This window comes from Pleurodeles waltl, chromosome 3_2 (genome assembly GCF_031143425.1).
Source record: "Pleurodeles waltl isolate 20211129_DDA chromosome 3_2, aPleWal1.hap1.20221129, whole genome shotgun sequence".
Classification (NCBI taxonomy): domain Eukaryota; kingdom Metazoa; phylum Chordata; class Amphibia; order Caudata; family Salamandridae; genus Pleurodeles; species Pleurodeles waltl.
Genome location: NC_090441.1, coordinates 91,592,686 through 91,620,351, shown reverse-complemented (window position 1 = coordinate 91,620,351; position 27,666 = coordinate 91,592,686). Strand labels below are relative to the sequence as shown.

At 40.9% G+C, this 27,666-nt stretch overlaps 1 protein-coding gene across 1 annotated transcript in view; it reads left to right on the top strand.

Annotated features, from left to right (window-relative positions):
- RABGEF1 (RAB guanine nucleotide exchange factor 1) overlaps positions 1–27,666 on the top strand; it is a 236,280-nt gene that overhangs the window by 140,261 nt on the left and 68,353 nt on the right. The window contains exon 5 of the mRNA XM_069226871.1: positions 26,492–26,573. Coding sequence (XP_069082972.1) covers positions 26,492–26,573 — 82 coding nt within the window. The remainder of the gene's footprint in view (positions 1–26,491; positions 26,574–27,666) is intronic.

Here is a 27,666-nt window from a genome sequence, read left to right as displayed (position 1 = left end):
GTCCAGTGGATCCCCAATTAGTATTGCAGAGGCAAAGGTAGATAGGACTAATGCTGTATTTGTGGTAACATGGGCAAACAGTTAGGCTTATCAAAGGTTGGTGCTAAGCGTTTGTTGTATTCACAGAGGCAATGAGACACACTCAAAGAATAACTGATTAAAAAAAAAATAAGCATATTTTTATATGTTTCAAACACAAAAACTTCTTAATCAGGTAAGTAGACTTTTGTTAGCATAAATACATCGCAGTTTCAAAAACAGACAACTAGACAGTGTTCTATCAATGTTATCCTACGGAGGAAAACCATGTTTAGCAAACACAGGGTGAATGGCAACTTACAAAGCTAATCTCAGGAAGTTAAGTTAAGTACTGGACACTGATCAGAACCACACTAACAGGTCACACCGGGCAGCACTGCGGCGGCCAGGTGCAGTAAGGCATCAGGTGCCCAATGATTTCCTATATAACTTTAGTCCTTGCGAAGACAGGCTGCGACTAGGAAGGGACGACAAGCAGGTAGGTCAAAGACTTGAGATGTCTAGGAAAGTAAGTGCACTGTTGGTCCTTGTCTCTAGCTCCCAGTGGCGACTGAGGCAGGTGTGTCCTTTGGCATCAGGTTTCACTGGCCAGGTGTACTCATGGTCCGGGGGTCCTGCATGTTGAGGCTGTAGGCGTCGTCGGGGAGTTCAGCAGGTGGTCATGCAAGGTGGACCCAAGCTCAGGGTAGCCGGGGACGCCGTTGGCACGGGTGGCCCTCCTCAGCTGGCTTCAGGGCGATGGGTGCAGTGGTTGATGTAGGTGTTGGGTTTTCTCTCACCACCAGGCTGTGAGAGAGGGGCCCTGCATGCAGGAGCTGCAGGCAACTTGTATTAGGTGGCACTCGGGTGGACCCGGGCTCAGGGCAGCGTTGGTGGGCTTCTCACCGAGTTGAGGTCATCCGAGGCCAGGTCTCTAGGCTGCAGAGTCCCTGTTGGATACTTTGTCGCTGAGCAGGTCCACTGCTCACTGGAGTCTGAGTCTTTTTAGAAGGCAGGCTTCCTGGGTTTCTTGAAGCTGCAGAACAAGGCTTTTTGTGAAGAGTCCGTTGAGGTTAGCAGTCAGGCCGGAAGGGTTGGTATCGGTATCGGGTGAGCTGCTTCGGCATCTTCTTCTGCAGGGATGACTCTTCTTTGTCCTTCTTCATAGGTAGTCAGGGCCTGAGTTCTTGTGTTCAGGGGTGCCACATAAATACTCAATTTAGAGGCGTTACAGGGAGTGCCAGGCAGTAGCCAATGGTCTGACCACCTTTAGGTGACCCTTTCAATTACCACTTCTGCTGGAAAGTGGACATAATCCTAACCCTAGTAGCCTAATTCCTTCCTAAAAATATGGAGGAATTTAAAAAGAAGTGTCCGCTTCAGCTTGTCCACCTTAGGAGTGGGACTGGCATGAAAGGGGCGCACCTCCTAATCTACCTAATTTTCCTTCCTTTGCTGCTGCTGCCAAAAGTGGGGTCAGGACGGGAGGTTGGTCATCTCCACCATCTGGTGAGACCTGGGTTTCATTACAAAGGAGGCAAGGCCTTTGAAACGCCCTGCCCTAGAGTGTCCATCCTGCCTGGGGGAGGTGGTCACACCTCTGCTCAGAGCAGGCTTTTTTCTTAGACCATCGAGAGCGCTGGCTCTCACCTTTTTTGGGGGGGAAGCAGGGGGAGAGAAACATGCCTGTGGTGGCTGAACGGGTCATGAGCAGTCAGTCAACACACTACTAGTTAGTAGGTTTTCAGGGGGCACCTCTAAGGTGTCGTCTGTGTGCATTTTTGAATAAATCCATCACTGGGGTCAGTGAAGGTGTGTTATTCTGAGATGTTTGATACCAAACACCCCAGGATTCAGAAAAGCCATCATGTAGCTGGGGAACTCGTAGTGACCAGTGTCCAGCAAATGCATTTAAAATGGCTTCCCTGTACACTTACTATGTCTGAGAATCAACAAAGACATAGCAGGGGCATATCAGATATGCCCTTGCATGTAATATAATGCACCTTGTCTTAGTGCTGTAAGGCCTGCCAAAGGGGTGACTTACATATATTGCATGCAGTGTTTAGGGGACATGGTACACAAGCTGTGTGCCATGTCGTGTTTTCAATTTTGGGAGCACCTTGCCACGCAGCCTGGAATGTCAGTATGCATAAGGTTGGTGCTGGGTCCCTAAGAGCTGCACAAGTTGTTCTGTAGCTCTGAGGGGCCCTCTTCAGTACCCAATGCCCTAAATACCAGGGGTACCGTTTACTAGGGACTTATAGAGGGCTTTAGTGAAGGAACACTGGCACTGGGGACTGGTTAGCAGGATCCCAGTGCACTTTAGTCAAAGTTGCATCTATAAACCAGGCAAAAAGTGTGTGTGTGTAGGAGAGGACTGGGTTACTACAACCAGAACTCAGCTCCGTACAATCACACAAGGACTAAGGGCCTGATTACAACTTTGGAGGACGGTGTTAATCCGTCCCAAATGTGACGGAAATAAGACCTACCGTATTACGAGCCCATTATATCCTATGGAACTCGTAATACGGTAGGTGATATATCCGTCACATTTGGGCCGGATTAACACCGTCCTCCAAAGTTGTAATCAGGCCCTAAGTCATTTATTTTAGGCACAGGTAGATTTAGTGATTTGTCCAGAATCACAGTATGTTGAGCCAACACCAGGATAAAAACTTGGTTCCCCGAAATCTGCAGCTCCAGTCGTTAGGACACATCCCCTCCCTCAAATCCTTAATGAATTTGCATGAGTGCCTGATGTCAGTAACTCACTTTTGCCTACGTTTAGTAATGAGCATGTTGAGGACTGTCATCGGTTTAACTGTCTACAAGAATGACAAAATAGACCTCTGTGGTGTGAAATCTTATAATGGAGAATTGTCTGAATCCTGTTTGAGGTACTACGTGATGAACGCACTAAGTGATATTAAGGGATTTAGGGGGTTATTACAACTTTGGAGGAGGTGTTAATCCGTCCCAAAAGTGACGGATATACCACCAGCCGTATTACGAGTCCATTATATCCTATGGAACTCGTAATACGGCTGGTGGTATATCCGTCACATTTGGGACGAATTAACACCTCCTCCAAAGTTGTAATAACCCCCTCAGTATTTGCTCGCTCGTTTTAAAGTACACAATTCTACATCCCCTTCTGGACTGTTGATTCTATTGTCTAGTCTGTTGTATTTGGATCCCGTATTCTTGAAGTGTGATTCATATTCAAATAATACTGCAATCTCATTAATATTCAAGATTTTCTAAGTATAGCTGTTATATTCCTGCAAATCAAAAGTTGGATATGTATATGTGCTCAAATATTTTTTTAAAGCATGCTTTATTGAAACAGTACATTTTGTGAACTATGAGCTTTCATTTTTGAGTGTGGTTGAGAGTACATGGTTTGAACAGTGGCTAAAACCAGCAAATGAAATGACAATTACTGCAGATACTAGTGCACAGTTCTAATCAGGACCTTTGCAGAAAAGCTCTATTTTCTAAACATGCAGTGGTCATCGTCCTTTTGAAATAACCTTTGGATGCTTATTTAAAAGTGATGCTCCTGTCACATTGAATCAAGCTTCCCTCTCTTTATTTTGCTTATTAAAACTCAGAGGCACCATTCTGAAGTGATCCTGGATAAGAGAACTGAGTTGACCGTCCCTGTAAAATAAACTTTGGAGGTAGATTAGATTCTTGCTTAAATGTGTATGTTTTTCTAGATCTAAAGCCTTGAATTTGAATGTGGCAGTCGAGAAGTGCTGTCGAGAAGTGCTGCTGCTTCGTTAATTTGAAAATCCCCTGTGATACCTTTAAATCTCCAGGTAGAGTAAAGTAATCACCCCCACTATGAGGATTTTTAATAATCCAGCCTTGTCAACTCCACAACTACCTTTTAATATCTGGCTTTTACTTGCAGTTGCTACGGGCATTGAACTGTTGGTTATGGAGTGGGAACAGCACAGAATTACCAGACTCAATGATCACCATCCAGTTTGGTAATTCTGCTGGTTTTCTCTGGCTTAGAAATATCTTAAAGGTAATTGTGGATCAGGTACCGTACCCAGTCCATTAAGCTGTCCTCTGTGCTTCCTACCTTGAGTCCTGCTCCCACCCTTCTTTCCTACTACACAGTACATGTCTGAAATGAGTTAATTTACATCGTTGTCTAGAGTGGACTTGTACAATTGACTATCCTAGTCGTGTTTTCTAAGGCAGTGACACTGCTAGTGGGGAATATTTCCAGATTCACTGCAATCCAGAGTTACTAGTGTGTCTATGTGGAGGCATGCTGTAGGTTATTCAGTGAGTGTGTTGGATTTCTGAACTCACAACTCTGTGGTATGTGGGTCCATGGAGCCTCTTACTGAGAGTATAATTATTGAAGAGATACAGTATGCATTATTGGTTGGTCAAGATAGATGTTGCCCCAAACCTGATCATATTTGATGAGATTAACGGTGTCTGTAAATGTTGCTGGTTTTGTACTTGTATAGAACACTGTTTTAGTCAGATCATATCTTGCAGCATGATTTGTAACCAGTTAAAACTGTTCTTAGAAAGTATTATGAAGGTTTTACAGAAAGGAAACTATGAATGCACTTTGTTTGCCAACCAAAACTTTGCTGAAACTTTTTGACCAACTAATGGCCCCTAATACTTTCAGTATGGATTGGGCTTTCAGACACTGATGAAATCACACAGCAAATGATTATTCTCGAATAGAACTCAGAACTTCTCACTCAGTGAGTGTGAAATTCTCACCAAGTGAGAGCTAAGAAAAGCCCTAGTGAGACATTCAATAGCAATTGTAAGGGAATGACCACTGCATGGTACCGAGTTTTGTGAATCATTAGTGTAACCAGACCGTTTTATCTATGTCAAGGAAAGTAGTCTAAAGTAGTACATATAGTGACAGTGTGGCACATGTATGGGGACTCTAAGTGGTAAGAGTCTGAGTACTGGGACCAGTGGGATCCATTCTGGATTGTCACCCGGTTTAGCAAGGTAAAAGATAGAGAGTGACCACAGCTTTCCCAAACAGACATACTGTCAAAAACAGTACCTAAAAATACAGTAGGAAATTATAATTAACAGTCATTCCAATACTGGCATAGGCTAGTGAATCCTGCCACAGATTCACACAAGATAGGCTGGGGGCTCAATCTTGAACATTGGCATTCAGGAATAGAGAACATGAGCAAGGATGTGCAGGCTGACATACTCACATCACAACCTATACCATTATCCAGCAACACCAGTCAATTTGCAGTTCATTCATAACAATAGTTATTGGAAACCTAAAAAAAAGTACATTCAAAAGTATCTGACTCCAACTACCTCATAAATGAAAATAAATATACTCCGAACCTGCATCCGTGTACATTGGTGGTACCAAAATCACCCCCATAACTCTAAAAACAAGTGATGTCTGTCAGCTTAAATGCAAGCAAAATCTCCACACAAGTTAGTTTATGTGCTAACACATTCAAATTGTATAATCAACATTAGTGCTCTAAAACTCCACCCAGTGACAATATATGTATACACCACACCTAGCTCTGCCAAGTACCACACATCAGGGGTTAGACTAACACATTTTAGTGCTGGTGTGCACATCACTGCACTAAAATGTATTAGTCACGCATATCAGGGCTCCTGCTGCTGACACTGCAGTGAGGCGCTGCATTCATGTAAGCAGCCAGCTTGCTTCAGGTTGATCTGTACTGCTGGTTTTCAGTGAATAAACAAATTTGCCTGACATCTCTGGGTCACTAGGTTCTGACACTGGAGTGCATCTGTGAAAGCAATATTAAATAAGGCACCTTATTGTCGGACGTGCGTCTGATGCCTAATGTTTAGCCCAGACAGACAATTTATTTTTTCCTAGAAGGTGGTTGTTGTATCTTAAATAACAACACACATAGTTGTAAAGTTGTAGGCTTTATTTCAAGTGAAGAGAAGACCGCACACAACCTCCCGTCTGCCCATCTCGGTGTCAGCAGGTAAACTGCCACGCACCAAACGCGCTGACAGAATGTCCTGTGTGTTCTGATAGAACAATGACATTATTATAACATATCACCATTCCTCCCCTTCAACAAATAATAGGAGGAACTAATACATTATGATAAAACAGAAACTAAACATAAAGATAAATTGGGAACATCCACTTAAGTGGCGACAATAGCATACATAATAGCAAAAACTCCTAAAAATTAACAACTCATTTAAGAAACATGGCAAACACCACCCTAACCATTCCCACTAATTTAGTATATATTCTTTCAGATGTTTGGGTAAAACAGTATTCCTTCTGCAGGACTTTTTCCTGCAACTGGCGGGAAACCCAACAATCACAGCATTATTTACTGAAGCTCTGAAGGATGGCTTCCCAGAAAAACGTCCACCCAACTAATGAAAGTATCACTGTGCCAGCACTCACCACCCACGCCTAACCATTCAGAAGGAACATCGACTTTGTTACTTCTTATACACTTCATCTCAGCACTTGTGTTATCTTTTCCCAGCCACCAACTGGACTCATCCTCCCTAAGCACCCTAGAAGAGTTACTAGTCTGACTTCCATTGTCAGCCAAATTCTTAACTAACACTGCACTTTTTACTCCACCATTTATGGTTCTCAACCATTATGTCATGATTGGAAACCTTGACCACCCTTGAGGCAGGGAAAAATTTAGATCCTCCACTATTTTTCCATGGGGTCTCTTTATCTTCACCAAATCCCCCACCTCAAATGAAACGTTCTTAGTCTTATGTAACTCATCACACCTAGACTTGCTTTTGTGTTATTGTTCCAATACCTTATTTCTGACATCCTCAGAACTAGGGATCCTCCTCCTCCTCGTGACCTTTGTCTTGTCCAATCCCCACTTAGGGACGTGTCATAAGAAGAATGTCTGCCCCTCCGTAAGATAAATGGGGATACTCCAGTGGTTTAATGTGGAGTCTTATGATAACTCCATAATCTGTCACGAACTGTTTAACATACATCTATCCTTGCAGCAGTCACCACCTGAATACTCTCCTTCAACATTCTCTTCACCCTTTCAACCATACCATTCCCTTGTGGGCTATAAAGAGCCACCGCCAGGTGCCTAATCCTGTGTATGTTGAGAAACTCATGCATGAAACCTGACTTGAATTGAATTCCATTGTCGGTAACAATTGGTTGTGGAAAGCCTCCTCTACAAAATAAAGATGTGAGAAAATCATTGACAGCTTTTGTATTAGTTTCCTTCAAAAACTCACGTTCCACTCATTCGGAGTGATAATCTACTACTACCAGAGCATACCTCCTTGTCACTGGCAACTCAAACATAGGCTCCAAGAAATCCGTGCCTAGTTTTTCCCATGGCCCCTTTGGGAACTCTTTCGGACACAAAGGAGTATTATAAACTCTCAAAACTTTGTCAGCATGACCAAAATCAGAACAATCCCCAACCCAAAGGTTAATCTCGTTATCCGTTCCAGGCCACCAATAACACACACACAGATTATTTTCCTTGTTTCTGTCATACCTAAATGACCTTGATGAACCAAGCTCACTAACCGGCTCCTAAGACTGCTTGGGGGAATAAGAACGGTTACCTCGCTGTACCAACTTCCCTTCCACAGATAACTCATGTCTAACCTTATAAAAAGGCTTCACATCCTCCTTGATTCACCTTTCATGTGGCCATCCCTTAACTACAAGCTCTTTCAACATCTTTGTTCACACAGTCCTCCCATTCTTCTTAATGACACAGTCTTACTAGCTGCAGCAGTACCATCTATCATTCCCACCACACGTTCCAATTCCTCTTGCATCAACTCTCTTCCTTCATCATTCTTCACAGGGCATCGCGACAAGAAGTCTGTCTAGCATTCATAGTCCCTGGAATATGCTTTACCTCAAAGTTGAACTCATAAATCCTTGCTAGTAATCTGACTAATCTGGGACTGGCCTCAAATTCTTTTCAGTAAGCAGTGAAAGTAAAGGTTTGTGATCCCTAATCAGAGCAACCTTTTGTCTCCATAAATAAGTAGAAAAATGCCTTATTGCGCAGACACATGCTAATGCTTTGTATTCAGTAGTGCTGTAATTACACTCCGCATCAGTCAGGCGCCTTAAGGCAAAAGCAGTGGTGCATTCCTTGCCCTCAGACATTTGCGTCAACACAGCCCCAAACCAATTCCACTGGCATCATCTGTTAAAATTGGTTTTATATTATCCATGAACTGGTGTAAACCGGGTGTTTCTACAATAAGAAATTTCAAATTAACAAAGGTCTCACTTTCTTCAGTCCCCCTAGACATACTCGCAACCTTTCCGTAAGAGCTTTCTAAGTGGCTGTTTGTAAAGCAAAATTCTCAATAAATCTAGATTAGTATTTGCATAGGCCTAGGAATTACGTAAATTGGTCTTGGTCTTGTGGCTCTGGACCCAACTTAATGGCAACAGCCAACAGTGATTAAGGTTTAATACCAGCATTGGATAGTACATGTCCTAAATATTCTAATTCATTTGTCATAAAACAACACTTATTTCTTTACTGTCAACCCAAACCTCTCCAGAATACCCAGAACCTCCTCCAAAACCATCAAATGGTGTTGTTCATTTTCTGTAAAGATTAATATGTCATCTTAATATGCTAAAACATGTTTGTTTTCTCCAAAGAGCTTGAACATTAATTTCTGATAAACAAGCGGCTGATGCTAAGCCAAAAGTCATACATAAAAATCAGTATGCTCCAAACGGCGTATTGAACGTGGTCAGGTGTCTAAATGTAATACATAGATCAATCAGATGGTAGGCTGCTTGTAAATCTATTGCAGAAAAAATCTTTGATTTCCCCACCTACGCTAGCATCTCCTGATTTTTGGGAAGGGGAAAACAATCCACCAATATGTTCCTGTTGAGGGACCTCAGGTCCCCACAGAGTCTCAACTCTCCATTTGTCTTTTTAGCCACCACTATTGGGGACACCCACTCTGAGGCATTGACAGGCTCAATGACTTTCTCTGAACACAACTTATCCAAATGTTCCATCAACTGTTTACTTACACTTAAAGGTACATTCCTAACTTTATGTACCACAGGAATAGCATCCTTTTTCAAAATAATCTATTTGATTCCTTTCACTAGTACAAGGTGGTCTTCAAACAATTTTTTATGTTTCCCAATAATGTTTTCTAAGCTGCAATGTCGTACAGTAGACTCGCCTAGAGAAATAGGTGATATGTGCCTGGTCTTAAAATCATACAGAGGGCACCTTGATCCCTTCATCCTAAAATGTTAAATCTTTTCCTTGCTGCATATATTTTGACAAACACAGATCTATCTTGAAATTGAACAGAATTCTGAAAGTATCTCATTAAATCAATGTCATGTCCTCCAAAGGCAAATGTACGACTATCTGGAGGCAACAAGCAACATGTATTCCACTCAGATTCGTACAACTTATCAGTGACAATGGTAATAGGTGCTCCAGTGTCAACTTTGACCATTCAATTCAATTTGGCCAATACGTCAATCATGAATAGGATCACTACCATACTCCTGATTCGCTGCAAACATATTAACAGATAACACCACTCGGTTGTCCAGGTTATTGGCCAGTTCAACAGTGTTAACCACACTTTACTCCTTTGCATGAGTACATTGCTGTACATTTCTGCAAACTTTTGTAAAGTGCCCCATTTTCCTGCATGTGAGGCACAATCTGTTTAATGATAGACAGTTTTTGGTATTAGCCGTATGATTACAAGATCCACACCTAAAACACCTACCATTAGATGATGTTTTCTCACTTTTCTTGTATTCTTTTCCAGTTTTGCTGGATAGTTTCGTTTTAGGTATTATCACATCAGTTTGTTCTGTGGTTAAATGTTCTTTCTGTGCATTCAATTCATTTGAAGCTTGATTGTTTCTTTCTATCCATCTGGCTATTTCCAATGTTTCTAGTAAATCTAGATCTCGACAGCACAAAACTTCTCGTGAATACATTTATAAAAACAGTTTACGACAATCTGATCTCTAAAATAATTGGCCAAGTCATCATCAAATCTACAAGTGGCTGCTAATACTCTTAGTTCAGCCACAAATGTGTCAGTTGACTCATGTTGCAATTGTTTCCTTGTGAAAAACGTGTGTCTCTGAACAATAATGCTTGTTTCATCTTTGACGTTGACATGGTTTTAAGTCTAGTAATTGTCTCAACATGTGTTCCATTCAGTGTTCGGAGGTTGTAAAACAATAGGTAAGTGATCTAATATGCGCTATAAAGAATTGCTCATTTCCTCTTAGCAGGAAATTTGTCAACATCAAAGGCTGTTAAGTAGCTGTCAAAGTTATTAAACCATTGTATCCACTTATACATAAAAATGGTGAAGGGAAATTAGCATTTTCCATTTTATGTTAGAAGTTAGAATTTGTCACCGTTATAAAAAGTTTGATAAAGTTGTGGATATTAAAGGCGTGCCTGTTGCCGAAACACTCTGAGAAAAATTGACTGTTGTAACAAGCTGTGTCTTTTTCAAAGATGTTTAATGTTATTAACTGCCAATAACTCACGAGCATGCCTGTGGCTGTCGATAAACCTGCCTGTGAATGTGCCTGTCACTGTGGCAACATTTAATTTCTACTGTAATAATGAAAGTGCTTGTGGTCGAGTTGTATGGTTTGACTGACAGGCATTTTTGTAAAATGAGCGTGCCTGTCGCTGAAACGGCCTACTAGTGCAGATGAATTTTAGTATTTCTGTTGGTGCGATTCACAACTGATGAACTTAGCAGTTTTAGGGAATATTGTGAAAGGTTTCCCTAAATATGGCCGCCATAACGTAGGATGCATACCTAAGGGTATTAAGGCTTGTTTTTCCAGCGTTGCTATGGTAATGCTGTGATATTGCTGCTTGTGACTCGTGCACTGCGAGCTTGAAATGTTGCACGAGGAGCACACAGCAAAAAGAAGCACGCAATAAGATGATAACCGCTTAAGGTAAAACTTATTATCACAGTTAAGTTATGTGCCATAATAGAGCATATGAACGCAAAGTGCCATACACTCACTGTCTAAGGCATCCCATCGTCGATACAATTGCAAATGCAGTTGAAAGAATACACAAAGGCGTACAGGTGATGTCTTCCTCACGTTGGGCACTTATCCTAGTTGTCGCCAAATTTATGTGTTTTATCTTGAATAACAACACACGTAGTTGTAAAGTTGTAGGCTTTATTTCAAGTGAAGAGAAGACAGCACATGACCTCCCGTCTGCCCGTCTTAGTGTCAGCAGGTAAATTGTCACACACCAAGCACGCTGCCGGAATGTCCTGTGTGTTCTGATAGAACAATTACATTATTATAAATATTACAGTAGTGCTGTGCGACCATGTGCTTTGTGGCCTTTTGGCCCGCAGGTGGACATGCTTGCGTGCACCCCCTCCGCTTGCGTGCACCCCCTCCTTCCCTCCAAACACATCAATCCCAGTCGAAAAACTGGCTTTTGAAAAAGCAGTCTTTAAGGATATCAGTGAGAACAACCCAAGCACATTGAAGGTTTTCCGCAACACGACCAGGCTTGAGAAAAAGGCCTTACAGGAATTGTGTAAGAACATTAGCATGGTTATTAAACCAGCAGATAAGAGTGGTGTCATTATGATCCTAGCCACTGAAAACTCCCGGAAGGAATGTCTGAGACTTTTGGGCGATGAACTGAACTATGAAAAGCATAAGGAATCCACCAGAATTTTTGAGGTCTAGGATTAGCAGTATGGTAGAGCAAGCCATAGCGCACAATTGGGTCTCCCAGAAAGAAGGGCATTTCCTAACTAATAGATACCAGTGACTCCATACTTCTACACTATCCCAAAAATTCACAAGAACCTCAAGACACCCCAGGCAGACCTATAATATCGGGAATTAATTCCATTTTGGAACCCCCATCCCGTTTTGCAGATGCCTTTTTGAGACCTATAGTCCAAAACATGGACAGTTATCCCAAAGATATGAAAGATGTACTACGTCTCATAAAAGACAGACCTTTGACCCAGAAACTGAGATACTAATAGGATTGGATGTTGAGAGTCTATACACTAGTCACCCTCACACTGATACATTACTTATAATTGAGGAGGTTGTTTTTGACGTAGACTGGAAGTATCAAACACCAATAAATGTGGTATGGAATGCTGCTATTGGGCTCTAGCATGAAATTTCTTTGAGTTTGAGGGAACCTTGTACCATCAGAAACATAGGACCAGCATGGGAAGTACCTTTGCGCCAAGCTTAGCTGGCCTCTATGTACACCATCTACACCATAGAAACAGAGAATCCTGAGCCCTGTCAATCTGTACAGAGAGAATATAAAAATGTGGAAGAGGTACATTGACAATATACTGATCCTATGGCAAGGTGAAGCAGCACTGGTGGAGACCTTCCTAGAATGGCTGCTTAGACATGAAGAGTTCCTGAGATTCACCCACACAATGAGCAAGGAACAACTTGTCTTTTTGGATTTGAATATTATAGCTACCCAAGTCACCTTAAAGTCAACCACTCATGAAAAACCAACAACCAAGAAAAGTTTACACTTGTACGATAGTGCCCACCCCGTCACCTAAGGGAGAACCTCCCCTTCAGGCAGTTCCTAAGATTGAGAAGGAACTGTTCAGAGGTAGATGACTACAAGGAACAAGCTCAAAGGTTAGCATTCAAGCAAATAATGTATACAGGTGTGCAGCATGGATTATGCTGATTTTACCATTTGTGGGGGAGGGGCATCAATCATGACCCACTGAAGACTTCACCTTATGTGAGTAATGGCCCAGAAAAAAAAAAACCTTAGAAAACCAAATCCACTGAAAAAATAAAGGTTAGGTTCAGATTTTACTCACACAAAGCCATAGAAATTGAGCGGTTATAGTTATCTCAAATAACTATAACTCATGTCCTAAGGTAACCACAACTCGTGCCGCTGTCATGCTCAGTTTGTCATCAATAATTTCATTGCAAATGTTGCAGTGATATTATCAATGATGCCATAGAAGATGTTATGAGTGATGTAAATGTGAGCCTTAGGACATGAGTTACTATAACTATATCGCTCTTGTTACCTTTGGGTTTTCAGTGAAATTACCTAACTGTAACGTCCATGTAACCCTGTTCTTTTTTTTTTTTTTTTTTAGTGAATTTCACTGATTTTTTTTTTAGAATATAAATTATACTAGAATTTGACCCATAAGTTCAATTTACTATTATACATTTTCACAAGTTGATATATACATTTTATTTACTAATTCATTTTCATCTGTTTTAAGACAAAACATTAAGGTAAGGTAACTTATGTAGTCTTTCTAAAAATCTTTATGAATGTGCGGCTCCATCGCGAATCTTCGGACAAATAAGGGGTCTGCTGGTTGTATTGCGGGATGATGGCGCGATGGATATGTTCCCAACCAAAAGCACACTTTCAGTACTAAAACAACACATTTAATGCAAACATATGCTATTGCAATTTCTCTAAGTGTATCACTGCCTCTGTGTCAGAGTGAGTGGATGTATGAGTGACTGTGTGGGTGTGTGAGAGACCATATAGGTGTGTGTGACTATATGGATGTGTGAGTGGGTGTGTAAGTAGTTTTGTGAGTGAGTGGGTGTGAGTGGCTGTATGGGTGTGTGAGTGATTCTGTGGGTTTGTAAATGATTCTGTGGGTTTGTAAATGGGTCTGTAGCTGTGTGAGTGTGTGAGTGGTTTAGTGGGTCTGTGAGTGGTTTTGTGGGTCTGAGGGGCTGCGTGAGTGGGCGTGTGGGTCTGTGAGTAGGTGTGTGTGAGTGGTGGTGTTGGTGTGTAAGTGGGTCTGTGTGAGTTGCTATGTGGGTCAGTGAGTGGTTTTGTAGGTCTGTGAGTGGGTGTGTGATTGGCTGCATGTGTGTGAGTGGTTATGTGGATGTGTATGTGGGAGTAATTGGGTGAGTAGGTGTGTGGGTCTGTAAGTGGGTGTATGAGATTTGTTTTAATTGGAGGTCTGGCTCTGTTGCTCTGCCACAGAGCACACAGGGAGTCGGGCAGAGCACCAGAGTGGATCCGCAGATCCTTGCATGCTAACAAAAAAAAAATCTTTTTACTGTTATAACTCCAAAACTACTAAACAGGTTTACACCAAATTACAAAAAAAAACTCTCTTTCCCAACCAAGATCTAGCTTTCTGCCAAATTTAGTATAATTCCGTTCAGCAGGTCGGGCTGTAGTCCTGTCTAAAATCTGTTCTGGAAATTGCATGGAGGAAAACTTAATTTGGGACCCTCCCGTTTTTTCTCAGCCCTTGCTTGATGGATCACCGCAAAACTTTCCATATTGCAGGTGAAGTGACTGGCAAACTAATTTGGAAAATTCATCAAACGGCACCAAAGTTATTAGAAATACAAAAAATGCTCTTCCCATGGAAACTAGGTCCTAACTATAACTAACCACTGGCGAAATCCAGTATATATATATATATATATATATATATATATATATATATATATATATATATGTTCGATGGCATGTGTAGCTGCAGATACACATGCTGTGCACATCCCGCCATCTGGTGTTGGGCTCGGATTGTTACAAGTTGTTTTTCTTCGAAGAAGTCTTTTCGAGTCACGAGACCGAGGGACTCCTCCCATTTCGACTCCATTGCGCATGGGCGTCGACTCCATCTTAGATTGTTTTTTTTCCGCCATCGGGGTCGGACGTGTTCCTTTTTGCTCCGTGTTTCGGGTCGGAAAGTTAGTTAGAATCTCGGAAAAAACGTAGGTATTGTTTGCGTTCGGTATCGGGTTAGTTACAACAGATCGACACCGAATTTAGAAGAGTTCCGGTGGCCCTTCGGGGTTTTTTCGATCCCCCGTCGGGGCCTGGTCGGCCCGGCCACGTGTGAATTCAAGGCTGAGGGAACGGACCCCATTCCGCTTCTGTCCAAAATGCCATAACAAGTATCCGTATACGGATCAGCATCTGGTATGTAACTTGTGCTTGTCCCCAGAGCACAAGGAAGATACTTGTGAGGCCTGTCGAGCGTTTCGGTCCAGAAAGACGTTAAGAGACCGAAGAGCCAGAAGACTGCAGATGGCGTCGACGCCGACAGAACAAGAGCGTTTCGAAGAAGAAGAGGAAGCTTTCTCTATCCACGAATCGGACTCGGAAGAGCTCGAGGCCGAAGAAACGCCGAAAACCGTGAGTAAGACGTCGAAACATAAGACTCCCGAGAAGTCAACAAGAGCCCAGGGGACGCCACTGCCAACAGGCCATGGCTTAACCCAAAAAAGCGGTGACCGAGCCAAGGCACCGAAAAAGGGCACGCTGGTGTCGAAGTCATCTGACTCCGGTCGAAATACCGCCACACAGCAATCTCGGACCCGAGACATCGGCTCTGAGAAATTTCGGCACCGTACCAGCGGCACCGAGACACCACCACGCCGAAAATTACAAAGGTTTCTTCAGAGCCTAAAAAAACCTCCGAAAAAGTTTCGGTTCCGAAACATCCAGCCTCGGAGCCGAGAACAGGTTCCTATACAGAGGAACAAGGATTAGCCTCACAAATGAAAAAACATAGATTTGGAGAGGAACTTCAAGCTGTAGAGCCAGACTATACTCAAAGGAGGCTCCACATTCATCAAGACACAAGGAAGATAACCACTCTTCCTCCAATTAAAACAAAAAGAAAACTTGCCTTTCACGAAAAGGACAAGGAGCCACAGGCAAAGGTGGCAAAGAAAACAACTCCACCACCTTCTCCACCACCATCAGTGCACACATCACCAGTAGCAACTCCTCCACTGATGCACTCCCCGACTCATACTGCCATGAGTCAAGATGATCACGATGCATGGGACCTTTACGATGCTCCAGTATCGGACAACAGCCCAGACTCGTACCCTACCAGGCCGTCCCCTCCTGAGGACAGTACATCTTACATACAGGTGATCGCAAGGGCAGCTGCTTTCCATAACGTCACCTTGCATTCAGAACCAATTGAGGATGACTTCTTGTTTAACACGCTAACCTCCACTCATAGCCAGTACCAAAGACTACCTATGCTCCCAGGAATGCTAAAACATTCAAAACAAATCTTTCAGGATCCTGTTAAAGGCCGAGCCATAACTCCAAGGGTGGAGAAAAAGTACAAGCCACCGCCAACAGATCCTGTTTATATTACAACGCAGTTAACTCCAGACTCAGTAGTTGTCGGGGCAGCTCGTAAGAGAGCAAACTCTCATACCTCGGGAGACGCACCACCTCCAGACAAAGAGAGTTGCAAATTTGATGCTGCGGGCAAAAGGGTTGCAGCACAAGCAGCAAACCAATGGCGCATTGCCAATTCACAAGCGCTTTTGGCAAGATATGACAGAGCTCACTGGGATGAGATGCAACATTTTAATAGAACTCTTACCCAAGGAGTTCCAAAAAAGAGCACAACAAGTGGTGGAAGAAGGACAAAGTATCTCTAATAATCAGATACGGTCTTCAATGGATGCAGCAGATACGGCTGCAAGGACAGTAAATACTGCAATAACAATAAGAAGGCACGCTTGGCTCTGCACGTCGGGTTTCAAGCCGGAAATTCAACAAGCCGTGCTAAATATGCCATTTAATGAACAGCAGTTGTTTGGGCCGGAAGTCGACACTGCTATTGAGAAACTCCAAAAAGACACTGATACGGCAAAAGCCATGGGCGCACTCTACTCCCCGCAGAGCAGAGGCACCTTTCGCAAAACACCTTTTAGGGGAGGGTTTCGAGGACAACCTACAGAAACCACAACATCACAAACAAGGCCCACTTACCAAAGCCAATATCAGCGGGGAAGTTTTCGGGGGCAATATAGAGGGGGACAATTCCAAAGAAGTAGAGGAAAATTCCAAAGCCCCAAAAGTCCTCAAAATAAGCAGTGACTCACAAGTCACACATCCCCATCACATAACACCTGTGGGGGGAAGATTAAGCCAATTTTACAAACATTGGGAGGAGATAACAACAGATACTTGGGTACTAGCAATTATCCAGCATGGTTATTGCATAGAATTTCGCGAATTCCCTCCAACAGTCCCACCGAAAACACACAGTATGTTGAAACAACATATAAATTTTCTAGGATTAGAAGTTCAAGCATTGCTCCAAAAAGAAGCAATAGAATTAGTACCAAAACAAGAACTAAACGAAGGAGTTTACTCACTGTACTTTCTGATACCCAAAAAAGACAAAACTCTAAGACCTATACTAGATCTCAGAATATTAAATACATACATCAAATCAGACCATTTTCACATGGTTACTTTACAAGAAGTAATCCCACTGCTCAAACAACAAGACTACATGACAACACTGGATCTAAAGGATGCATATTTCCATATACCAATACATCCTTCACACAGGAAGTACCTAAGGTTTGTATTCCAAGGGATACATTACCAATTCAAAGTGTTGCCATTCGGAATAACAACTGCGCCAAGAGTTTTTACAAAATGTCTAGCAGTAGTAGCTGCACATATCAGAAGGCAGCAAATACATGTGTTCCCGTACCTAGACGATTGGTTAATCAAAACCAACACGCAAAAACAGTGTTCACAACACACAATTTACGTCATAGAAACCCTACACAAACTAGGTTTCTCAATCAATTACTCAAAGTCACACCTTCTGCCGTGTCAAACACAGCAATACCTAGGAGCAACAATCAACACAGTGAAAGGAATTGCCACTCCAAGTCCACAAAGAGTCCAAACATTCCAAAATGTCATACAAGCCATGTATCCAAACCAAAAGATACAGGTCAAATTAGTAATGAAACTCCTAGGCATGATGTCCTCATGCATAGCCATTGTCCCAAACGCAAGGTTGCACATGCGGCCCTTACAACAGTGCCTAGCATCACAGTGGTCACAGGCACAGGGTCAACTTCTAGATCTGGTGTTGATAGACCGCCAAACATACATCCCGCTTCAATGGTGGAAAAGTATAAATTTAAACCAAGGGCGGCCTTTTCAAGACCCAGTGCCACAATATGTAATAACGACAGATGCATCCATGACAGGGTGGGGAGCACACCTCAATCAGCACAGCATCCAAGGACAATAGGACATTCAGCAAAAACAGTTTCATATAAACCACTTAGAACTGTTAGCGTTATTTCTAGCTCTGAAAGCATTTCAACCCATAATAACCCACAAATACACTCTTGTCAAAACAGACAACATGACAACAATGTATTACCTAAACAAACAGGGAGGAACACACTCGACACAGTTGTGTCTCCTAACACAAAAAATATGGCATTGGGCGATTCACAACCACATTTGCCTAATAGCACAATTTATTCCAGGGATTCAGAATCAGTTAGCAGACAATCTCTCTCGGGATCACCAACAGATCCACGAATGGGAAATTCACCCCCAAATACTGAACACTTACTTCAGAATGTGGGGAACGCCACAAATAGATCTATTTGCAACAAAAGAAAACTCAAAATGCCAAAACTTCGCATCCAGGTACCCACAACATCAGTCTCAGGGCAATGCACTATGGATGAACTGGTCAGGGATATTTGCGTACGCTTTTCCCCCTCTCCCACTTCTTCCATATCTAGTAAACAAGTTGAGTCAAAGCAAACTCAAACTCATACTAATAGCACCAACATGGGCAAGGCAACCTTGGTACACAACACTACTAGACCTTTCAGTAGTACCTCATATCAAACTGCCAAACAGACCAGATCTGTTAACACAACACAAACAACAGATCAGACATCCAAATCCAGCATCGCTGAATCTAGCAATTTGGCTCCTGAAATCCTAGAATTCGGGCACTTAGACCTCACACAGGAATGTATGGAGGTCATAAAACAGGCTAGAAAACCTACCACTAGACACTGTTATGCAAATAAGTGGAAAAGATTTGTTTATTACTGCCATAATAATCAAATTCAACCTTTACACGCATCTGCAAAAGAGATAGTAGGATACTTACTACATTTGCAGAAATCTAAACTAGCTTTCTCTTCCATTAAAATACATCTTACGGCAATTTCAGCTTACCTGCAAATTACGCACTCAACTTCATTATTTAGGATACCAGTTATAAAAGCGTTTATGGAAGGCCTAAAGAGAATTATACCACCAAGAGCACCACCAGTTCCTTCATGGAACCTCAACATTGTCTTAACACGACTCATGGGTCCACCTTTTGAGCCCATGCACTCTTGTGAAATGCAATACTTAACGTGGAAAGTTGCATTTTTAATTGCCATCACATCTCTAAGAAGAGTGAGTGAAATTCAAGCATTTACCATTCAAGAACCATTTATTCAAATACACAAAAATAAAGTGGTTCTACGGACCAATCCTAAATTTTTACCAAAAGTACTCTCACCGTTCCACTTGAATCAAACGGTAGAATTACCAGTGTTCTTCCCACAGCCAGATTCTGTAGCTGAAAGAGCACTACAGACATTAGACATCAAAAGAGCACTAATGTACTACATTGACAGAACAAAACTAATTCGAAAGACAAAACAACTATTTATCGCCTTTCAAAAACCTCATACAGGAAATCCAATTTCAAAACAAGGCATTGCAAGATGGATAGTTAAGTGCATTCAGACATGCTGTCTTAAAGCTAAAAGAGAACTGCCTATTACACCAAAGGCACACTCAACCAGAAAGACAGGTGCTACCATGGCCTTTCTAGGAAATATTCCAATGAACGAAATATGTAAGGCAGCAACATGGTCTACGCCTCATACATTTACCAAGCACTACTGTGTAGATGTGTTAACTGCACAACAAGCAACAGTAGGTCAAGCTGTACTAAGAACATTATTTCAAACTACTTCAACTCCTACAGGCTGAACCACCGCTTTTGGGGAGATAACTGCTTATTAGTCTATGCACAGCATGTGTATCTGCAGCTACTCATGCCATCGAACGGAAAATGTCACTTACCCAGTGTACATCTGTTCGTGGCATTAGTCGCTGCAGATTTCACATGCGCCCACCCGCCTCCCCGGGAGCCTGTAGCCGTTCAGAAGTAGATCTTGAACATTTGTACATTTGTAAATATATTACTTTAAACTTCATTATGTACAGACACATTCACTCCATTGCATGGGCACTATTACTAGCATACACAACTCCTACCTCACCCTCTGTGGGGAAAACAATCTAAGATGGAGTCGACGCCCATGCGCAATGGAGTCGAAATGGGAGGAGTCCCTCGGTCTCGTGACTCGAAAAGACTTCTTCGAAGAAAAACAACTTGTAACACTCCGAGCCCAACACCAGATGGCGGGATGTGCACAGCATGTGAATCTGCAGCGACTAATGCCACGAACAGATGTACACTGGGTAAGTGACATTTTCCATATATATATATATATACATATATATATATATATATATATATATATATATATTCTGGGGGATAAAAAGATTAGGGGGACATTATAGTTAGGTTGACATTTTACCTATACAAAACCATAGATATTCAGCAGTTATAGTTATACTTACGTTAAGAAACTATAACTCGTGGCCTAAAGTTTCTTTACCGCACAAGTTATAGTTTATTCAGATAAGTCAATCAGAGCTGTGCATGTCCCTGCACAAGCTTGTCATTATTCGCGAAGTCGTTGCGGCCAGAGAAATAAAAATTTTGATTTCCTTAAATTTCACAAAAACTACTAAATGGATTCACTCCAAATAAGCGAAAGTGTAATCTGTGTATCGAAAGCTATCTCTCTGCCAAATTTGGTGTAATTCCGTCCAGCGGGTCGGGCTGTAGACGTGTCTAAACGTCCTACGGGAATTAATATGTGAAACTCAACTTTTTTTACCCCCCTTTTTCTTGGCCCCGCTTGACGAATCACCCCAAAATGTTCCATGTGCAACAAGAATCACGGAACACTTTTGTTTGAAAATTCTATGAAGATTCATCAAACAGTGCCAGAGATTTAGGCGAGTGACCACCACTAGGTTATTTATTTATATATATATATATATATATATATATATATATATATTCAAAAAACAAGATTCTCTTTCTGTTTTAGCAAGAGAAAACCGCACTCTGTTGTTGTGCCAAAAATACCTTAACTTTTAATACATTAGTGAGATCATAAACAAACAAACAGGAATCCCCTGACGAGTTTCGGTCTCACCAGACCTTGTTCACAGGTGTTTCCTGTGTGCTAATTTCGGCGCTTTAAATAAAGTACTCCAAAGTAACAGAAAAAATACTCAAGTTACACCACTTATCAAGGGTTACTCCATAACATCACTAAATATATATACTTTAACAAAGAAAAATTAAACGTTTTTCTATATACATATTTACCAAATTGTAACAGTGTTTTGACTACAATCCAAGGTGTTTTTCACTGAGTTCCACATTGCATTCTGGTATATGTAGTTTATACCATTTTATTGAATCAAATTATTTTTAAATATATGTCATAAAATCTTGTTTCAGCGACTAATGGAGACTTCAAAACAGTTTCTGAGGTGTGTTAACAAAATATAGGGGCCCTCATTAGTTTTTAATTTATATTCACATTGGATTCATATTCATGTATTGCATGTTACCTACAATAGCACAATCCCCAAAGTTTCTTTTAAACAAGGCCCTCGCTAAATCCTGCACCTCTGATGTAAGAAAATTAATGTTTGGGTATTATTCCTTCAGTCAATTTATATTGATAGCACCAAAATTGTATGTCTATCTGACAAATGACAACGGGAAAGAAAGCATCTTATCAATTGGTGGAAATGACATAAAATAAATGAATGGCAACATCTTATGAGCTATGACAACCCTTATAGGTGTACAAATAACTCCTCATCCCGATTTAAACCTAGCGGGGTGAGAGATCGGATATCAAGTATATGTCTGGATTCTAGTTGACGCAATTTACTATTGATGTTCAATGTTCGTGTACAGCGAAACTACATCCATTGTTACTAATTTATAGGTGTCCTGCCAAGGTGTCCTGCCAAGGTATCCCTTCCAATTGTAACAGTAAGTCTCATGTATCACGTAAATAGGAGTTCAAATTTCTTGCCAAGGGTGCTAGAAAGAAATCTATGTATTCTGACATAGGTTCTAATAGAGATGCTTTGGCTGATATTATAGGTCTACCTGGTGGATGTTGCAAATAGGAATCCAGGCATGCAAATTCTTTCTCAACCAAAAGGAATATACGTTTTTATGAACACAATGAGATGCTTTTGGAAATTATTAACATTTGTCTAACAGGAAAATAACAGCTACGAACTCCATATTACATGCTAACAGTTTTCACCCACCACGAACAAAGTGGAACATTCCCTATGGTGAATTTCTACGAATAAAGAAAATCTGCTCAGAGCCGGAAGAGTGTGAGAAGCACTTGAAATTAGAGGAGGAGAGATTCCTGGCAAGACAATATCCGAAAAAGTGTTTAGCTCTGGCACAGAAACGTGTGAAACAATCATCAAGAGAACAACTAATTCATGGAGGAAACCAAGCCATTAAACATGCCAAACAACAACAGCTGAGGTTCATAACAACATACTCACAGAGTGCCACACAAGTTCGTAAAATCTTGGAAAACCACTGGGCAATTTTACAAATGGACCCAATAGTGGGGGAAATCATGGGACAATACCCATTAATGACTTTCAGAAGAACAGCAAACTTAAGGGATAAATTAACGCACAGCCATTTCCAAACTACAAAAGCAAACTGGTTACAGAAAACTGGCTTTTGGAAGTGCAGCAGCTGTAAGGCATGTAAAATTGGGGTGAATAAGAAAGAGTACTCAACAAGTACTGGCATGGAGAGAGTGATACGTAAGCACTTGAACTGTAAAAGTCGATTCACAGTATATGTGATTGAATGTCCTTGTGGGTTGAAATATGTTGGCAGTACCATATGTGAGGCTAAAAAGCAAATTTTAGAACATATTCGAGCAACTATCAATATAGATAGGAGCTATGCAACAGCGAGACCTATGGAACAGAAACATTATAGCAAGTGGGAACTCATGACATTCTATGTAATTGATCAGGTACTAAAATCAGAACGTGGTGGTGACAGAGAAAAGAAATTGCGTCAACTAGAATCCAGACATATACTTGATATCCGATCTCTCACCCCGCTAGGTTTAAATCAGGATGAGGAGTTATTTGTACACCTATAAGGGTTGTCATAGCTCATAAGATGTTGCCATTCATTTATTTTATGTCATTTCCACCAATTGATAAGATGCTTTCTTTCCCGTTGTCATTTGTCAGATAGACATACAATTTTGGTGCTATCAATATAAATTGACTGAAGGAATAATACCCAAACATTAATTTTCTTACATCAGAGGTGCAGGATTTAGCGAGGGCCTTGTTTAAAAGAAACTTTGGGGATTGTGCTATTGTAGGTAACATGCAATACATGAATATGAATCCAATGTGAATATAAATTAAAAACTAATGAGGGCCCCTATATTTTGTTAACACACCTCAGAAACTGTTTTGAAGTCTCCATTAGTCGCTGAAACAAGATTTTATGACATATATTTAAAAATTATTTGATTCAATGAAATGCTATAAACTACATATACCAGAATGCAATGTGGAACTCAGTGGAAAAACACCTTGGATTGTAGTCAAAACACTGTTACAATTTGGTAAATATGTATATAGAAAAACGTTTCATTTTTCTTTGTTAAAGTATATATATTTAGTGATGTTATGGAATAACCCTTGATAAGTGGTGTAACTTGAGTATTTTTTCTGTTACTTTGGAGTACTTTATTTAAAGCGCCGAAATTAGCACACAGGAAACACCTGTGAACAAGGTCTGGTGAGACCGAAACACGTCAGGGGATTCCTGTTTGTTTGTTTATGATCTCACTAATGTATTAAAAGTTAAGGTATTTTTGGCACGACAGAGTGCGGTTTTCTCTTGCTAAAACAGAAAGAGAATCTTGTTTTTTGAAAATATGGTTGTCCTGCCACAAACCAGCACCACCGGAGAATTAAGTGCGCCGTAACACGCAGATCAGGACATCTTTTCTTTCATATATATATATATATATATATATATATATATATATATATATATATATATATATATATATAGTAACAGTAATTTCAATTTCAAATTTGTATATTAATATAATTCACATTTAAGTAATGAAGTCACAGAAATACAATTGTAAGTTATTAATAAATTAAAGATATATATATATATATATATATACACATATATATATATATATATATATAGAGAGAGAGAGAGATATTTAAAAATAACATTAAAATAGGAGGTTATATGTTGTCAATATTCTTATGTTTATATAGTAATGGGTTTTAGGGTTCATGGATGGTTTGTACTTATGTTTACTAAGGTGTTGTTGGCGTTCAGAAATGGGAAGTGTATATGGGTAGTGAGGAGGTTTTATGGTTCAGGGATGGGTAGTGTATTTGGGCTTGAAGGGGATTAATCGAGTCAAGTGAATGGTATTTTGAAATGTTGTTTGAAATTAAATGAAGATATATTAAAAATAAATATAATTAAGCTAGAATTAAATTACCATTAAATATTAGAGTTAAAAGGAAGTACACACACACACACACGTGTTAAAGTAATACTTACAAACTTACCTGCAAATTAAAGGTATTCCTGATGTAATGACGCCATGTCATGACTTCTGATCCAAAGACCTGCAAAGTAACAACTGAGATTCTCTGCGGGGTATTAAAGTCCGTGGCCAAATAGGGTCAACTGGCCAGGCATCGACTGCTATTCCTGGTCTGATTAAACATTTTGTTGGAAACATGTATTTTGATTCTGATCTTAGCATTCCCGATGCTTGGAATTTATGCCCCTGTTTTGCTATCCTCTTTGTAATTCTGTTCCTATGTCCTGCCTTTGCATGGCAGTTCTCTTCCCAGTAGCTGGTCCATCTCCATCCTGTACCATTGCAGTAGAACTGTGTAGTTAAGATTTTCCAGCATTCATATCACTTGCTGGTCATAATCAGTCTGTGTTAATGAATCCACCTGGCTGTCCACTATTTTGGTCATTCTCTTCAGTTTCTAGTGTTTTTGTAAAAGGACATACTAAGTCCTGTAGCAAGTTATTTGTAGGCATTCCTCTTCCTGTCAGTCCCCTAGTCTAATACAGGCTAACGTTTTAGGGTCAGTTTCCAGATTGGCAGTCATCCTGATTTCAGATGTCCGGCTCTGCAGTCGCCTTTGTCAACAAATCAGTAAAGTACATTTTTAGAGTGCTAAAAACCCTAAAAAGGGCATCTAAACACTGACTCCGGTGGAAGGGAATTACTCAATCAAGCGAGTCTTTAATGCCTTCCTGAAAGGAGAAGCTGATGTATTTAATGCAAATCATCTTGTAGGGATCAGTGCGAAGAACTAACTATAGCAGAGACCTAGGAGAGGGAACTGTGGGAAAAACGAACTATCTGAGACCTATGACAAAGTGTTTTCAATTATATTCATGATGAGATCAGCAGATAATGGAGCTTTCACAGCAGACATTACATTTTTATTTAAATTAAAGACTGCTCTTAATGTGGAATTCTGCAATACTTACAACCTATTATCAATGGACGTCTCAGTTCCAGCTATCAGCATGTTCCGACAATAAGTTTCTAATTAAATCACTATCACCCTGTAACAAGTCTCTTGCCACAGTGAATAACGGATCAGGTTCATCTCCCTTCCAGGACGTCGTCGTCCTCATCATCATACTTGCCATCCGTATCTTCTGGACAGTGCTTTGTTGGTTTCGCTGCAGTGTGGGTGATTGTGTAGTTATGTGGAGGTTCAGTGGCGTGGCATAATTTGGAAAGTGGGTGGGAAGTGGCACTGGCAGGTGTGTGTGATGAACAAGGTCTTGTTACAGATGGATCTGTATTTCACAGGTCCAAGGAGTACAAATGGGGAAGGATTGATGGACTACTTTAATGATATGTGGCAGCCATTACAATCCGACTGTGAGAGGCCAAGGGACACCAGTGTATACATACAATTGACATTGGCACAGCACTGGTAGACCATGTTAGAAGATGCTCGTGGGTCAGTGGGAGAGTGGGAGTAAAAGAGAATGGACTCCCTTGGGAGACCAGTGATCTGAGCGAGGGCAAAAAGGGAGATGAGTGGCCATTGTTAATAAGTATACATTTCACACCAGCGTCTGCTGTACCATGCTGTCATTGGTTAACAATCGAAGACATGATCTCATGCAACATACCAAGATGTCCAAACAAAGCCAACCTCCTATATGTTGTAGGATTAAGATATAACGTAAAATAAATCTTTCCTTCACTGCCCATTTCTAATTTGAGAAATGTCATTCCTACAGAAACTGTAATACCCGTTTAAAAGAGTGTATTATTGATATTTGCTTTCTGTCCCTTTTTTTAATTTCTTTTATTTAGGAGTTAAATATAGAAGAGCAGTCGGAGTACGTCCAGGACTTCTACCAGAACACGTCTGATAAACTGCAGTGTCGCTGGAAAGGTAAAGGGGCAGATGCTGTTCATTAACAGCATTCGAGACATTGATATGACTGTGTAGAAGAATGACCTTGGCAGGTTGGCATGTATGAGTCAGCTTGCTTCCTTGTTACAATTTGCAATTTGCCTTAAATATACTGTTGGCTTATTAATGATTTTGTATATTCATGTAAACTACTGTTTACCTGTTGTTGTGTAATTTATTGCTTATTCATTTTAATAATGAAGTAAAACGTCCCTTGTAAGGGCTATAAAGTTACCATAAACTTAAGAATTTTTTATTTTTTTAAAGAAAGTTGAAAGTGCTGATTTACATTTCAGTACATTTCAGAGCACTGTTGGCCTCACAGTGTGCGGATTACTACTGATCTATTACATTGGAAGTAGGAGGAGAAAAGTCAGAGAAGGCACCCTGCCAAAGTGTCAGCGTGTGCTCTTTTGTTTATGCAACGCCTCCCCAAACCATCTACAAACATCTGTGGTATCTGCCACTACCTTCACTCCCAAACCCAGCTGGGCGAGTAAGCGGTCTATCCATGCTGCAGCCATCTTGCACATTCTCTACGTAGCAATTGAAACTTAGAGGTATTCCCAGCACAAAGAATCTGTTACAGTTAGATCTTTTTCTGGCAAGCACCTAAAGGCTGTTTCTAGCAAGAGTTGTTCCTCCAGTCTGTAGCCAATTACTCTTCAGTGTGTGCCTTGTTTGGGTATCTTTTAACTTGTTCTGTCTAGGATATATTAGGGTCCTTCCAGCCACACAATCTAGGTAGGCATTTCTCTTCTCATTGCTCTCCTAGCTTTGGGGTACCTAAAGATTAAGGGGCCTAGTTACAAAGGTAAATTTGACCATAGACACCGGTTTACAACCAAGTGTACCTTGTGTACGCCTGTCAATCTTAAGTAAATCAGTAGAATATATTTCAAGAAGACCTACAGCCATGCAAAAGGCATCTAAACCTTCTAGTACAGGGGAAATTACTCAATTAAGTGGGTTTTAATGCCTTCCAGAAAAGAGGAGCTGATCTGTTTGCTGCAAATCACCCAGGAGGAAATTCTGCACTAGATTTACCTATATCATAAAGACCCATACAAGT